This window comes from Hemiscyllium ocellatum, chromosome 37, assembly GCF_020745735.1.
Source record: "Hemiscyllium ocellatum isolate sHemOce1 chromosome 37, sHemOce1.pat.X.cur, whole genome shotgun sequence".
NCBI lineage: Eukaryota > Metazoa > Chordata > Chondrichthyes > Orectolobiformes > Hemiscylliidae > Hemiscyllium > Hemiscyllium ocellatum.
In genome coordinates, this window is record NC_083437.1 from 22,361,351 (window position 1) to 22,378,345 (window position 16,995).

Genomic DNA, 16,995 nt, shown 5'->3' on the forward strand with positions numbered 1-16,995 from the left:
GATAAGGGGGAATTGGGGGGGCAGGGTGGTGAGGTGGAGATAGAGGAACACAGACCTGGTTGGCCGATGGGAGGAATGAATCCGGTTGGTGGCTAGAAGGAAGATTCGATGAGAGGAATAGAAGGGAGAGGGAGGGGCTGGGAAGGGAGTCAGATGATGGGATGGGAGGTTATTTAAAATTGAAGAACTCAATGTTGAGTCGTCCAGGCCGTAGGCTTCCCAGGCAAAAGATGAGGTGTTGTTTTTTCTAATTTGGTAATTTTCTAATTTCGCCATGGTAATGGAGGCAGCCAAGGATGGTCATGTCGGAAAGGGAGTGGGAAAGGGAATTAAAATGGGTGGGGACTAGGAGGTCAGGTCAGTTGAGGTCCCAGCTAAGATGCTTGGCAAAACGTTCCCTTCGTTTACACTTGGTCTCCCCAATGTAGAGAAGACTACATTGGGAGCACCAGATACAGTAATCTAGGTTGGAGGACATGATGTGGAGGTGCCTATGTTTGACTGGGGTGGACAAAATTAAAAATCACACAACACCAGGTTGTAGTCCAAAGGACTATTTGGAATTACAAGCTTTCAGAGCGCTGCTCCTTTGTCAGCTACCTGGTGTTGTGAGATTTTTAACTAGGTTGGAGGAGACTAGGTCCCCTTCTAACATATTGGATTTGGTTATAGTCCTTCCTTATTCTCAAAGCAATAGATTCAGATTTTGCAACCAAATTTACTGCAGACCCCATAAAAATCTGTGTGGTTACCTATAAACCAGGATGGTTATGGACAACACACTATTAGCCTCTTTGTCCAGGGGTTATGGGCAAGTGGGGAGCAAAACAAGTCGGGGTTCCTGGTGTTGATTGCTGATCAATGCCACGTGTTGCAAACTAAATGTTAAAGCCATGTTCAAATGACACTGGTCACGGTTGTAAAATTCTCCAGCTAGATATTCTTATTGAAACACATAGCCACCTCCTCAACTGGGATATAAGAGATGGGAATAGTTAGTTTATTATATCCAAGAGGTACCTTGGGATACATATATATCTTTCTTAATCTCAGTAAATCCCAAAGCACATTACAGCCAATGAAACAGATTAGCAGCATTGTCAATGTGCTTAGGTAGGGAGCAATGGCAGCAATTTTTACATCGCAAGTCCCATAAGCCGAGGCATGATAACATCTCGATAATTTATTTTTAGTGATGGTGATTGGGGCATAGAAACTGGCCAGGATATCAGAGAGATCTCCCCTACCCAGCTTCAATAGTGAGATATTTAGTGCTCATTAAAAAGAACAAACAAGACCTCAGTTCAATGTCCGAGTTGAAAGACAGCATTTTCAAAATCGTGCAGCAGTCTTTCGATACTACACAGGAGAGTCAATCTAGAATCCATGTTCAACTGTCTAGAGTTGGAGTTGAATCTAGCAGCTTCTAAGCAAGAGGCCTACTACTGATCCATATGCCTAGAGGGCCCTCACATTCTTGTGACTGAGGATCAAGTTAAAAAGGTCTCTCCAGCATTTGAGTTGATGTTAGACAAGATGGACAGCTACCCTGCCTCAGCCAGAAATATTGCCATTGTTTGAAAAGGAAGAGGCAGATTTTATATGCAACAATGGAAAATTGCTGACCACGTAGCACATGTAGCTGATTAATTACAGGGAGTCGGGGAAGGGGGAGTGAGAGTCTCCTCATAATTAACTGCAATTTTTAAAAAAGCTGTTTTTTAAACCATAAATGTGAAATGTTAGAACAGTATTGTGTAGCATAAACACAGCTGTAAAATGTAATTAATTTTTTTCTGAGCCATACTGAATACATTACTGCAACAGCAACACTGGAGGGAATCTGTTACGTTTCCTCTCAAACAATCAAAGTTGTTGCATTGAAATAAATTTACCAAACTACAGCTGATTTTTATACAGAAGGTAAACTCAACCTTTTTCAATTCAAAAGTTGTGTCTGCACGATGTTTATTTCAAAGGCTGAGAAACAGGGCAGTTAGCATCATTATAATTAGTACCAGAATAAACAAGGCAACTTACATAGACAGTAGAGCGGTAGCCCCCATTCTGAACACTTCCATATGTGTCCATCACAACCCGAGATGTATCCTTTTCTAAATACGTTAGCACATTACGATTCTTCTGAGTCTCATAGCTCTCACTCTGCAGCATCTTCCAATCTCACAGCACATCAAACATGGCCATGGGAGAAAAGCACTGTAGCACACAGACCTTATCTAATGCCTCCAGTCAGTGAGGAGAACTTTAGCTCTTTTACTGAAAAAAGACATCAGCATTTTACAGCCACATATCTGGCTCTGACAATCAATGCAACAGTAGATTCATTTGCTGCTCATACAGATGTGCAGTGCACAGGCGCAATGAACTGCATTAAGTCTTCAGCATTCCCGTTTACATTGTTTATTTAAAAAAAACAGCTTCTGGGGCTCTCAACACCTTTAGATTTTAAATGCAGTTCTGTCTCTAAAATCTAGCAGTTGTAATGCTGCTTTCTCTCCTCAATCTACTTAGAATAAAAAATATTCTAGGGTAGCTGCTTCCTGGGCACTAATTAAATATTAATAACATAATGTAAATATGCAGCATACAGTGGGGGAGGAGACACAATAGAGCTAAAGAAAGACTGCCTTCTGCAAAGAATCAACATGAGGCAGATGCAATATTGTATTTCACTTTATTAAATGAGACTGACATCCGCAACGTTGCATTACCTATCAGCCATTTCATCAGTAAAAGACCTATTCAGATTTCACTTCTTTTGTTGTCACATATGAGTATCTTGACAGATACACTTCTGCAGACACAAAAAGCAGTCACATAAAAATACATACTTCAGTACCCAATACTTCATGTATAACTTACCAGCATGGTTCATTATTCTGTGTAACTCATGCATATGTGCCCATCATTCTTTGTGGACCTCATTCTCTAGTGTTTAACATTGTTTGAATTACCCCTCCTGTGTAAGTGTACGTTTTGCTGTGTAATCCACTCTATTATTTACAATCTTGAAGGACAAGGGCAGCAGATACATAAGAACACAGGAACCCAAAACTTTCCCTCCAAGCCACACACCATCCTAAATTGGAACTATATTGTTGTTCATTTACCATCCCTGAGTCAAAGTCCTGGAATTCCATTTCTAACAGCATTGTGGGAATGCCAACAGCTGATTAAGAAAGTGGTTCACCACCATCTTCTTAAGAGTAATCAGGGAATGATAATAAATGCAGGCCTGACCAGTCATGCCCACGTTCCATGAAAGAATTTAGAAAATGAGGAAATTACCCCTAGATGTCCATTATTCTCTGTGTAATTTATTTCTGGATATCCATTCATACGAATACAGCTTACCCTTGGATATCTATTTCCTACTGTGTAATTTACCTATATTATTTCCGATATGACAATTCATCTATGTATTCTGGTGAATCGCATAACTAACATGGGTAAACAGCGTGGGGGATGGTTTAGTTGCATGGAAAATTAGAAAATCAAAGGTATAGGAGAAGTTAAGACTGCAGATTATTGAGGGGGCTGATTGTTACCATGAAATAAAGGAAAGGACAGAATGTGTAAACAACATATTGAACCAAGGAACCATAAAAGTGTAGGGAAATGCGATAACAAACTTAAAAGCTTTGTATCTTAATGCATGAAACATTTGAAATAAGGTAGACAAACTGATGCTTAAATTTAGGTAAATTAATATGACCTCATAGCCATTACAGAAACATGGTTACATGGAGATCAACACTGGAAACTTATTTGCCGTTATTTGAGCTTTTGGAGGATTAGAAAAGGCGGTAAGGTAGCACTGTTAATAAGCAATGAAATGAGAACAATTGTGAGAGATGATCTAGGCTTGGATGATTTAAAGTCCATTTGGATGGAGGGAGAAAACAACAAGAGGACATTGGTTGTAATGTACAGACTCCAAAGAGTAGCCATGCAAAAATTTATAAAGCAACACATAATAGAAGTGTGTAAAAAGAATAGAGCAAAAATTATGGGTGACTTTAATCTTCATATTGATTAGGTTAGTCAAATTGGAAAAGGTAGCTATGACAACGAATTCATAGAATACATTAGGGACAGTTTCCTTCAGCAATATGTTTTGATGCTAACCAGGGAGCAGGTTTTTTTGGATCTGGTAATGGGTAATGAGGCAGGTTTAATAAATTACTTCTCAGTAAAAGATCTCTGAGGAAATGGTGATAGAAACACGATAGAAATTAATATTCAGTTCAAGAGTGAGAAACTTGAGTCGGGAAACTGTTTAATTTAAATAAAGGGAATTACAATGAAATAAGAATAAATTTAGCTAAAGTGAACTGTGTGGATAGATTAGCAGGAATGACAGTAAGCAAGCAGTGGCAGCCATTTAGAGAGGCTATTCCGGACTCTCAGCAAAAATATATCCCAGTATGGAGGAAAGATTTTAAGAGAGGGATAAACCAATTATGGTTAACCAAGGAAGTTAAAGAGAGTATTAAGTTGGAAGAAAAAGCATTTAAAGCAGGCCAAAGACTAGGATAAATTCAGAACCCAACAAAGGAGGACTAAACAAAATAAAGACAGAGAAAATAAACTATAATGGCAAATTAGTGAGGAATATAAAAACGGACAAAAAGAGCTTATTTAAAATATGTAAGTAAGAGAATGTCAAAGTGAACAAATGCCGTTTACAAAATGACTCTGGAGAAATGGTTTTGGGGAACAAAGAAATAACACAGGACTGAAACAGATATTCTGCATCAGTCTTTATGGTGGAAGACACTTCAATTATTTCATTAATATGAAAGAATTTGAGGTAGGAATTAAGTACCATCACACCACTATCACTAAAGTAGCAGCACTAGACAAACTAATGGGTCTAAAAGCAGATAAGGGGTAGATAAGTCCCCTGGTCCTGATGGCTTGTATCCTAAGATCATAAAAGAGGTAGCTACAGAGAGAGTGGATGCATTGCTTGTAATTTTCCAAAAATCATTAGATTCTGGAGATGTACAAGAGAACTGGAAAACTGCTAATGTAACTCCCCTATTCAAAAGGGAGGCAAAAGGTAAGTAACTATAGGCTGATCAGCCGAACATCTGTTTTTAGAAAAGTATTAGAATTAATTATTAAGGAAGTAATAGAAAAACATTTAGAAAGTCATAATCTAGTCAAGCAGAGTCAGCATGTCTTTGTGAAAGGGGAATCGTGTTTAAGCTTTTAAAAAAAAGTTTTTTGAGGAAGTCTCAACCAGAGTGGATAGAGGAGAACCAATAGATGTGTTGCATTTGGACTTTCGGAAGGTGTTCAACAAAGTACCTCACAAAAGATTAAGTCATACGATCCAATGATATTGGCGGTCGTACATCGGCATAGATAGAAAATTGGCTCAGGAGCAGAAATAGCAAGTAGGGATAAGCAGTTCTTTTTCAGATGAGTGATCCACAACAAGTGGGGTTCGATAGGGATCAGTACTGGAATTGCAAATGTTTACAATATATATTAATGACTCGGAGGAAGGGAATGATTAAATTTGTAGACGGCACTAAAATAGTTAGAAAGGCAGATAATTTAAGGGATACAGTCAATTTACATAGAGATATTGGCAGGTTACATAAGTAGACAAGAAGTTGGCAAATTGAGTATAATGTGGGAAAATGGGCAGTTGTTCAATTTGGAAGGGGAATAAAAAAACAGAACATTCTGTGAATGGAGAGAAACTACAGAAAGCTGCAACCCAAAAGGATTTGGGGATACTTCTACACAAAACACAGAAATCCAGCACTCAGATGCAGCACATAATCAGGAAGACTAATGTATGTTGGCCCTTATTTCAAGGTGGTTGGAGGAGAAGAGTAGGGAAGTTTTACTGCAACTGTACAAGGCGCTGGTGAGACTACATCTGATGTACTGTGAGCAGTTTTGATCCCATTATTTGAGGAAAAATATAATTTCATTGGAAGCAGTTTAGAGAAGGTTCACCAACATGATCCCTGGTATGGAAGGAGTGTCTTATGAGCAAAGATTAAACAGGTTAGGACCATACTTACTGAAGTTTAGAACAATGAAGGGTGATCTCATTGAAACATATCCGATTCTTAAGGGGCTTGAAAGGGTAAATGCTGAGATGATGATTCCCCCTCATAGAAGGTTCTAAGAGCAGAGAGCATCAGAATAAAGGAGCACCAATACAAGGCTGAGATGAGGAGGATTGTTTTCTCTCACAGGGTTGAGAGCTTTTGGAAATCCTTGCCACAGAGCTGTTGGGGCAGAGTCCATGGGTATGTTTAAGGCTGAAATAGATTTTTGATCAGTAAAGAATCATGGGTTATGGTGAAAGGGCAGGAAAGTGGGTGAAAGGAATGTCGAATCAGCCATGATTCTATTGAATGGTGGAGCAGGCTCAAGGAACTGATGGCCTCCTCCTGTTCATACTTTCTTTGGTCTTATGGTTTATATTTTTGTAAAATTACATCAATTATTATATTTATGAGCAGTTTGCATTTATAGAAAATTATACAAAATAGAAACAAATGCAGGCTTGAATTAGTGCTTAAAAAAGGAGACAAAAGTTGGGGCTAAACATTACTGTATTGTACTGGTTTCTATAGAGATGATGCAGCCTTTTACATTCTAGTGTAGACAAGCAGGAAGGTGGAAGAACACGGCAAGCCAGGCAGCATCAGGAGGTGGAGAAGTCAATGCTTTGGATACAACCCTTTTTCAGTAATGAAGTTGAGAGTAAGTGAAGCTGCAGATGAGGGGTGGGGGGACAGTGGCAGAAGGGTTATGGGTGGGGAAAGGGGCAGAGTGATGAGGTAGTGATAGGTGAATACAAGTGGTGGGTATGAGCTGGTCGGTCGATAAGAATCTCGTGGGTAGCCGCAGGGAAGGGTCAGTTAGAGGAATGGAAGGGAGGAGACGGGCCTGGAAAAGGAGTCAGGGAATGGGTGGAAAGATTATTTGAAATTGGAGAAATGTTGAGTCCTCCGGGCTGTAGGCTGCCCAGGCAGAAGATGAGGTGTTCCTTCAACTTGTGGTCTGATTTATTAGATAGATCATATAATCCCTACAGTGTAGAAACAGGTTATTTGGCCCAACAAGTTCACATTGACCCTCCAAAGAGTATCCCACCCAGACTCATTCCTTTACCCTATTATTATACATTTCCTCTGACTAATGCACCTAACCTACACATTCCTGTGCACTAAGGGACAATTTAGCTTGACAAATTCACCTAACCTGCGCATGTTTGGACTGTGGGAGGAAACCAGAGCACCTGGAGAAACCCACGCAGACACGGGGAGAACGTGCTAACTCAACACAGACAGTCACTTGAGGCTGGAATCGAACCTGGATCCCTGGCACTGTGAGGCAGCAGTGCTAACCACTGAGCCAGTGTGGCAATTGTGGCAATGGAGGAGACCGAGGATGGACATGTTGGAGATGGAGTGGGAAGGGTAATTGAAATGGGTGGTGACCGGGAAGTCAGGCTGGCCCTTACAGACCCAGCTGAGATGTATGGCGAAACATGCCCTCAGTTTACATTTGGTCTCAGTGATGTTGAGAAGACCACATTGGGAGCATCGGATAGAGTAAACTAGGTTGAAGCACTGTTTGGGGCCCTGGATGGAGGTGACGGAGGTGGTGTGCCACCTTTTCCACGTTTTGCATCTTTTGTGGTTGCAGGAGAAGGTACCAGGGGCTTTGGTAGTTGTGGTGGTGGTTGGGGGGGCTGGATAGTAGTGAGGGTAACAGGAACCAAGGAGTGGTGAAAGGAATGGTCCTTGCGGAAGGCAGAGAATCATGGGGAGGGAAAGATGCTCTTGGTGGTTGGGTCTAGTTAGAGTTGGCAAAAGTGTTTAAGGATGATATGTTGGTTCCGCAGTTTAGTGGGGTGGAAAGTGAGGACAAAGGGGACCCTGCCTTAATTACGTTTGGAGGGAGGAGGGTTTAGAGCATTGGAGCGGGAAATGGAGGTGGTGGTGTCTGGATGACAGGGGTGGGGGGGGGGGGGGGGGGGGAAGGGGAAAGCATATTGTTTAAATTAGATGGACATCTGGGATGCTTTAAAGTGGAACGTCTCCTTGTCAAAGCAGATGCTACGAACACAGAGGAATTGGGAAAATGGGATGGAGTTTATTTGCAGGATAGGGGGTGGGAGGAGCTGGGAGTTATGGGAGTCTGTGATTTGTAGTAAATGTCAGTCTGTAAACTGTCACTGGAGACGGAAATGGAGAGGTCAAGGAAGGGGAGCAAGGTGTCCGAGATAGTCCAAGTGAATTTGAGGACAGGATGAAAGCTGTTGACAGGTCGCTGAACTGCTCCAGTTCAGCTTGGGTATAGGATGCAGCACCAATGCAGTCTTTGAGATCTTCATTGGATCATGACGAAGGAAAGAATTTGGAGGATTGTCAGTTGAGCCGAGTTGCAGTTGATGGATTTTTTTTAATGTTGGCTTCTTTTTTTTTTCAAAATATACTTTATTCATAGAAATAAATCTTTAGTACCCGTACAATTTGTCATGTCGTTCATAGATATATACATTGCATGTCTTAACATTACAAAGAACAGATTGAATAAATCGAATTTACAGTTATCCTATTTACAGTTCCCTTTATTAACCAACCAGTCTCTTATTATTTAGCTGTGGCTTCAGCGGAACCCACCTAGTGAGTGGGTGCCCTGTTATACAATAGCAAAGGAACCGTCTTTAATCCCCAGTTTATGGGGTTACCATTGTCCATTTGACTGTCCTGTCTCTGGAGTAGCTGTCTGCATCCCCATGGTGAGCACGAACTGCTGGACCTTCGCTGGGCTGAGGTAGCTATCCAGCTCCTCACTGGGGTCATTTACCCGCTCTGGTGTCATTGAGCGTCCAGTTCTGTGTCTGACAATGGGACTGTCAGAGGATCACAGCTTTCAGTTACCTATAGTTGTGGGGCAGTGGATACCCCCTGGTTCTCACTGGGTGGAGGGTGGACTTCGCGGGGTCCGTTGTTTCCCGGTTGGGAGGAAATGCCCTCCTCTTTATCTACGGTGCTCTGTTTCTTCTTCTGGTGGTGATGACCTTCTTTGCGCCCGTCTTCCCCTTCCAAAGAGCTGGCCGTCTCTCCCTCATGCAGCTGTCTTTTCCCTCTTTGCTGGGAGGCTTTGGGGGCTTGGCAGGATTTCCTCTTCCTGTTTTTAACAGGCATCCACTCCTCTGCCTTCTCGATTACCTCCTCCTCCATTGCTTCCATCTGCCCAGGTAGAGCTAGGATCAGCTGCTGTGTCTCCCCGCTGGCTGCTGCCTCCTCCACTCCAGCCTGTTCTTCTTTCTGAGTGCCACCAGTCTCCGTTTCCCTGCTGTCTGGGTGGACCTTGCTGGTCTTTGGGGGTCCACGGCTCACACTGCCACCTCCAGCCATCTGTGCGTAAGTGGGGCCCCCCTGTCTTGGGCAAGTCTTGTACATGTGGTCCGCCTCTCCACCCAGGTTGCAGCTTTTTGCTTCCTGACAGTCCTTAGTCAGGTGACCCTCGTGTTTGCAATTCCTGCAGATGGTCACCTTGCAATCTGCCACCATATGCAGGGCAGCCGAAAGTGTCCCGAACCTGCTGGAAGGCGGGACACGTGGTGGCGGATTGCAAGGTGACCATCTGCAGGAACGGCCCCAGCGTGGAGCTGGACAGCTACCTCAGCCCTGGAAGGGTCCAGCAGTTTGCTGTCACAACGGGGATGCACACAGCTACCCCAGAGAGGCAAGACCAGCAGCAAATGGACACTGGTAACCTCGTAAACTGTTAAAATGGGGATAAGAGTTGCCAACATCAATGTGCATAGCATCAAATTGGCTACGCGATGTGTTTCTATGATGGCTTTCCTGGCCAATGTTAAAGCCGACGTCCTGTTTCTGCAGGAGTGTGGGATACCGCACCTCAGCAGCTACAGGAGATGGTCGAGCTTGTGGACCCATGGGCCGTCAGTTTGGTCAGGGGGCAACAATAGCCGCGCCTCCGGCCTGGGTATCCTGTTGCGAGGAGGCAACTTCACCATCTCTGAGGTTAAGGTGGTGGTGGGCGGGCGCCTCCTCGTCACCAACATCATGTACAGGAATGCTCCCGAGACTGATTAATGTGTGCGCCCCAGTGGGTAAGAGTGAATGGTTGGCCGTCCTGCAGCAGCTTAAAGATGCCAAGCTGCATGACGTCTTCAGCACCCCTGCAGAGGGAGTGCAGCGTAGATACACCTGGTCACAGGCAGACGGGTCTATCCGCTCAAGGATAGATTTCCTGTTTGTGTCCCAAACGCGCTCAGTCAGATCCACCGACGTCAAACCGGTGTTCTTCTCTGACCACTGCCTCCTGCTGGCTGACTGTCACCTACAGGACGAGCAGCGGGCTGGTGAGGGAACGTGGAAGCTGAACACAAAGCTGTTGACCCCGGGAAAAAGGGACTACGCAAATTAGAGAACCGTGTAGCCCCTCTGAGTCCCCAGCAGACTGGTGGGAAACAGTAAAAGGGAACATCAAGAGGTTCTTCATCCTCAAAGGTGTTCAGAAGGCGAGAGAGAGGGGCGAGGAAAACTGTCCCAGCTCCAGGAGAGTATGCAGAACCTGCTCCTGCTGCAGACGATGGGGGTCGATGGCACGGAGGATTTCAAGGAAGTGAAGGGCCAATAAGCCTCATTCTTTGTCTCGGAGGCCTCCAAGATAATCTTCCAGTCCAGGGTCTGCTCGGTGGAGCAGGACGAGACGTGCTCATGTTACTTCTGCAAGAAGGTGCACGAAGAGAGCTCCGTGCTCAGCAGCCTGAAGGAAGAGTATGGCTTGGTAACGTCATCTCAGGCTGACATCATGAGGATCAGCAAATCCTTCTATGCCCGTCTGTATGATGCGAAGCCGACTGACAGCGCGGTCTCCCAGTCGTTCCTGTCCTCTATCACGGAGTTCTTAGACGACAGAACACGAGAGAGGCTGGACCAGCTGCTATTTCTGGACGAGCTGACCAAGGCCCTCGAGTCCTTCGAAAAGAATAAAACTCCCGGAAGCGACGGCTTACCAGTCAAGCTCTATTCCGCTCTGTGGGACTTGATTGGCCAGGATCTGCTGGAGGTGTATGTCAGTATGCTTTGGGCAGGTACCATGAGTGAATCCATGAGGAAAGACATCATCACCCTCATCTACAAGTGGAAGGGGGAGAGGGAGGAACTCAAAAATTGGAGACCGATCACACTGTTGAATGCGGATTACAAAATCCTGTCAAAGGTAATCGCCAACCGGGTCAGGTCTGCTCTGGGGTCGGTGATTCACCCTGATCAAACCTGTGCTGTACCGGGCAGGAAGATCACTAAGAGTCTCGCACTCCTCAGGGATATGATCGCCTATGTGCAGGACAGAGGGTTGGACACCTGCCTGATCAGCCTGGACCAGGAGAAAGCCTTTGACAGGATATCACACAGGTATATGAGAGATGTTCTCTCAAAAATGGGCTTTGGGGAGGGAATCTGCAATTGGATCAGACTGCTCTACACCAACATCGTCAGTGCAGTCTCAATCAAGGGGTGGGAATCAGATAGCTTCCCAGACAGATCTGGAGTCAGGCAAAGCTGCCCTCTCTCTCCTGCCTTGTTTGTGTGCTGCATCGAGCCATTTGCCGAGTATATCAGGAGGATGCGAGCCTGAGAGGGGTGACTATTCCTGGCAGTGGGGGCCTGCAGGTTAAGGCCTCCCTGTACACGGATGACGTCGCCATTTTCTGCTTGGATCCGCTGTCCATGCGCAGACTCATGTGCATATGTGACCAGTTCGAACGGGCCTCGGGGGCCAACGTAAACCGAGGCAAGAGCGAGGCCATGCTCTTCGGGAACTGGGCCAACCGATCCTCGATCCCCTTCACCGTCAGGACCAACCACCTGAAGGTGCTGGGTATTTGGTTCGGAGGGTCTGGAGCATGCGCCAAGTCTTGGGAGGAGCGTATCAGCAAAGTGAGGCAGAAACTGGGCAGATGGAAGCGACAGTCGCTCTCTATCACCGGAAACAACCTGGTCATCAGATGTGAGGCACTGTCATTGCTGTTATATGTGGCACAGGTCTGGCCTATTCCCAGAACCTGTGCCGCTGCAGTCACCTGGGCCATCTTCCAATTTATATGGAGGTCAAAGATGGACCAGGTCCAAAGGGACTCGATGTATAAAGATCTGGGAAACAGGGGAAAAAATACACCCAATGCCATCCTCACCCTGATGGCCACCTTTGTGTGTGGCTGCACCAAGCTGTGCGTGGATCCCCAGGACGCAAACACCAAGTGTCTTTACATACTGAGGTTGCACCTGTCCCCGCTGTTACAAAGGATGGGCCTGGCCTCGTTGCCGCGGAACGCTCCGAGTAGTTGGGCCGTCCTGTATCACCTGTCCTTCGTGGAGAAGTTTATGAAGAAAAACACCTTTGACCACAAGTCCATCAGGAAGTGGTCAGCATGTAGTGTCCTTGAGTCCCTTCGGGAAAAGGAGAGGGTGGATCCTATCGAGCGGTTCCCTGAGCAGACTGTCAAAGCCATCGGTGAGAAGGGCTCTGCCTGTGAGATCCTTTATGCACGTCCAGACTCTCAGCCACACCGCACACTGCTCTTGAAGTGACTGTGGGGGGGGAACGAGACTATCACACACCTCTTTCTGGAATGTGCCTACGCAGAAGAAGTCTGGAGAGGAATGCAGTGGTGTTTGTCGAGGTTCGTCCCGGGCAGCGCTGTGTCACAGGACTCCATGCTCTCCGGTCTGTTCCCCAGGATGCACACCGAGACGAACATCAACTGTGCCTGGAGGATCATCAACTTGGTGAAGGACGCTCTCTGGGCGATCCGAAACCTGTTGATCTTTCAGCTGAAGGGGTTGACCACGACTGAGTGTCGCAGACTGGCACATTCCAAGGTCCAGGACTGTGTGTTGAGGGACGCGCTGAAGCTTGGGGCAGCTGCCGCCAAAGCGCGGTGGGGAAAGACCACTGTATAACATCTGCCTGCCTAAGAACAGGGGGCCCATGCAGTCATTTGGGCTCTGCTTCGTCTCAGCTAAATATATGGACATATGATTGATAAACGTACAGACCTGTGTATATAAATGATAAATTCTGATCTCTGTATGAAAATGTTTACGTATGTATGGCATGACCAACTGTAAAGACCATCAAATTATTTTATGAATAAAGTACATTTTTGAAATAAAAGGAAAGATATTTTCAGCCTGCAGGTTTTCCACAGCGGGGGCTACTTCGATGTGACCTTCAGGTGTGTGAAACACCGGGAACGTTTCCTGAAGGCATTTGAGAAGAGTGGAGGGGACGGTTCCCTCCCTGTCCTGTCTGTAGCACCAGTGCTTATTCTGCCTGCACAGGGGAGCCAATTGTTACAATCCATTTTTACAATGCCCAGGTCCCAGCAGACGTTCTGATCTTCCTGGGAAGGTACATACAGCTTGAAGGAGGCAGCACTGACTTAGTGGACCCCTTCAGAATCTGGACCAATAACCAACAGATGAAGGGGACCCTGAAGATGGATGCCAGTGGAAACATTCTCCACTCACTCCAGCTGCGCAGTCGGAGGAAGCCAAGGCTACCTGACATATGCGGGGCAGCTTGGAACGTGCTGAACCTGCGGGACGTCAGGGCACATGGCAGCAAACTGCAAAGTGACTCTCTGCAGGAATTACAAACAGGAGGGCCACCTAAGGACTGCAAGAATCCAAGAGCTACAAGCTGTGTGGGAAGCAAACCAGCTGCGTAAGTCCTGCCCAAGACGGGGGAGGGAGCGCCACATACGCTCAGATGGACAGAAGAGGCAACATGAGTCAACAAGAACAATAAGATTCACTCTCCAGCAAGAAAACTGAAATGACGGTTACCCAGCAAGATGGAGGGGCCAGAGAAGATAAAAAGGTAGCCAGCACAGAGGCCCAACAACCCACTCACCTGAACAGAGGGCATACACAGAGCAGGAGGAAATGAAGGAAGCGGGAGGGGGAGGGGGTGGATACCAGTGAGAAACAACTGGAAAAAGGAAAAGCCGAGCCCCCACATAAAATGGAAAGAGGCAGCTGCGTGATGGGCACATCTGATGATGAAGACGCATAGCAAGATGGACACCAACAAGAAAAGAGGCACAGTACCATGGGGGACAAGGAGAGGAGCACCTCCCAACCCAGAAATGCCAGATACAGTGAGGGACCTAGTGAAACCCATCAGGAACCAAGAGGTAGCCACTACACCACAGCTCAGGGAAACACTCTCAGACTCCAAACTGGACCTTCCTGGCTTCATTCTTGCCCCGAAGATCAGGGCAATCCCCTTCAGGAGGAACAGGTTGGCTACCTCAGTGCCGAGTGTGTCCAACAGTTCACCCACACATTGGGGATGCAGGGATTCCCCCAGTGACAAGACCGTGGGTTAACAGATATTGGGGGCACAGGTAATTTTATAAAATCTCAAAATGCATTTTAAGATTGTGTAACGTTAAGTGTACTATACGATGTGTTTTCACATTGACTCACCTGGCCAATGTCAAAGCAGACCTCCGAATTCTGCAATGTACCATGCCTCAGCAGCTACAGCTACAGGAAATGGGTAAGTTTGTGTGCTCATGGGCTTCCAGTTTGGTTGTGGGTAAATAATTGCTGTTCCTCTAATCTGGGCATTCTGCTGCGAGGTGGTAACTTCACCATCTCTGAGGTCAAGGTGGTGGCGGAGCGGGGTATCTCCCCATAGCAGAGGTTATGTACAGAAAGACTTCCCGCTGCTCTCACTGTTGCTGACAACATCTAGGCTGGCCATTCTGGCCAGAATTGATGCAGATGGACAATCTGTAGGGACTGTCAGCCAAGTTGCAGATAATTTCCTGTTTGCCATCCCGAACATTCTCGGTCAGGTCCACCAACATCAAGCTGGTATTCTTCTCTGATCACTGCTTCCTACTAGCCAACTGTCACCTACAGATAACTAGCCGGCCAGCAAGGGAATGTAGAATCTGACTTTCATAATATTCCTTCCCTCTTAGAAATGTACAAGTGAACATTCATGACTATGTTTGTAAATTTGAATATTCATCACTTCATTTCCCATTTGAGAAAACATTTGTTTACAGAATCCAAAAGTCATTGACAAGGCCTGTGTGTTGCCTATCCCTCACTGCTCTGAGGCGGTGGTTGTGGTGGTGAGCTGCCTTCTTAAATTTCTTCAAACCTGCCTTCAAAGTTTAGACTTCCTCTTCTGCCAAACCATTCGAAGATAACTGGTATGGAGCTGTCCTTATATGTTGAATACCATTCCACTTTCAGAAATACTCAAATTCCCTGCTGGTAAACCATGGACTGTTATCTGTGATCAACATTTTCAGGAATCCTTGTATTGCATAAGATGTGTGCAGTTTTTCTATTGTCATCCCTGTGTTTGACAGATGAACTCTTATGCACTCTAACTACTTTGAGTGAGAGTTCACAATGATTAAGAAGATTGAGCCCATGAAAGGACCTGCATAGTCAATGTGTAACCAAGTCCAGGGTTTACCCACCTTTCCAAAGAATGTGGGGGAGCTGCTGGCAGTAATGTGTGTTCTTAGCACTATGATCATGGCCCCACGATCACAGCTATGCCTGCATCCAATCCTGCCACCAGACATAACCTCTTGCCAATATTTTCATTTTGTAAACCACTGGATGACCTGGAGGAGTTCAGCCAGAACCTGACAGCAACCTTTGCTCAGGATAATCACTCTTGCTCCCCATAATAATATACCATCTTCAACTGTGGTCTGGTCTCTCCAGATCCAAAAAGCTTTCAATTCTGGGTGTGATGGCCCTTTGGTTTTCCCTATTACTACCAGCTATTTCAGTTTTGCAAGGACTGGACCTTTCTGTGTCCAAATTCTGTTATTGTCAGCTGTGACAGACTCCTTGTGTGGCAGTACCACCAGTGGTGTATCTGCCAGTGGGAGGCAGCTCACTGCATCCGCATTTACTACTTGGCCTCCTGGATGGTGTTCTAACTTGTAATTACGTGCACTTAGTATTACAGCCCATTTGGTCTGAAGCACTGCCTTGTCTTCTTTAAGTTGACCTAGCAGGCATTTGTGGTCTATTATTATAACAAATTTATATCCAACAAATTTATTGTTGGAACTTTCTGACTCTGAAAATAGCCAAAACTTCCTTCTCTAGCTCTGCATTAGCCAAAGTCCTGATGCATACACAACTGGATGTTCTCTCCCTTGGGCCATCTATGAGCTAATACTACCCTGATGCCATAAGGGGAATCATTGCATGTCAATGTGTCACTTGGGATCATAATTGTGCCAATACCTTAGAGGATGATAGCTGTTTCCTCACTTTATGAAAGTGATGGCTTGGCTTCGTGATCATTTCCAAGGCTGACCCCTTTTTTAAGAGTTGATGCAAAGGTACTATGATGGAGGCCAGGTTACATATGAACTTCTCTTAATAATTCACCAGCCCGGGGTAAAACCTAAGCTTTGATAGAGACATGGGAGCTGAGGCATCTATGATCATCCTCATTTCATCTTCCAAAGAATATTACCCAGTGTTGTTGCGTTCTGTTCGCTGAGCTGGGAAGTTGTGTTGCAGACGTTTCGTCCCCTGTCTAGGTGACATCCTCAGTGCTTGGGAGCCTCCTGTGAAATGCTTCTGTGATCTTTCCTCCAGCATGAAGATCACAGAAGCACTTCACAGGAGAGTCCCAAGCACTGAGGATGTCACCTAGACAGGGGACGAAACGTCTGCAACACAAATTCCCAGCTCGGCGAACAGGACCACAACAACAAGCACCCGAGCTACAAATCTTCTCACAAACTTTGAACTTAACCCAGTCTTGTCGTCTCTGTAGTCCAAGTAGGTCACTCGAGGTGCCTGGAACCTACATTTTGTTTCCCTTCTAAGGTACACACACCCACATGGGAGAAATGTCTAAGGACTATATTCAAGTGCTGCTTATTAG

General features: G+C 45.5%; 1 protein-coding gene across 1 annotated transcript in view; it reads right to left on the reverse strand.

Annotated features, from left to right (window-relative positions):
- ano11 (anoctamin 11) overlaps nucleotides 1–2,172 on the reverse strand; it is a 54,568-nt gene extending 52,396 nt beyond the window's left edge. Inside the window, exon 1 of the mRNA XM_060851933.1 lies at nucleotides 2,041–2,172. Coding sequence (XP_060707916.1) covers nucleotides 2,041–2,172 — 132 coding nt within the window. The remainder of the gene's footprint in view (nucleotides 1–2,040) is intronic.
- Between the last annotated feature and the right edge of the window lie 14,823 nt (nucleotides 2,173–16,995).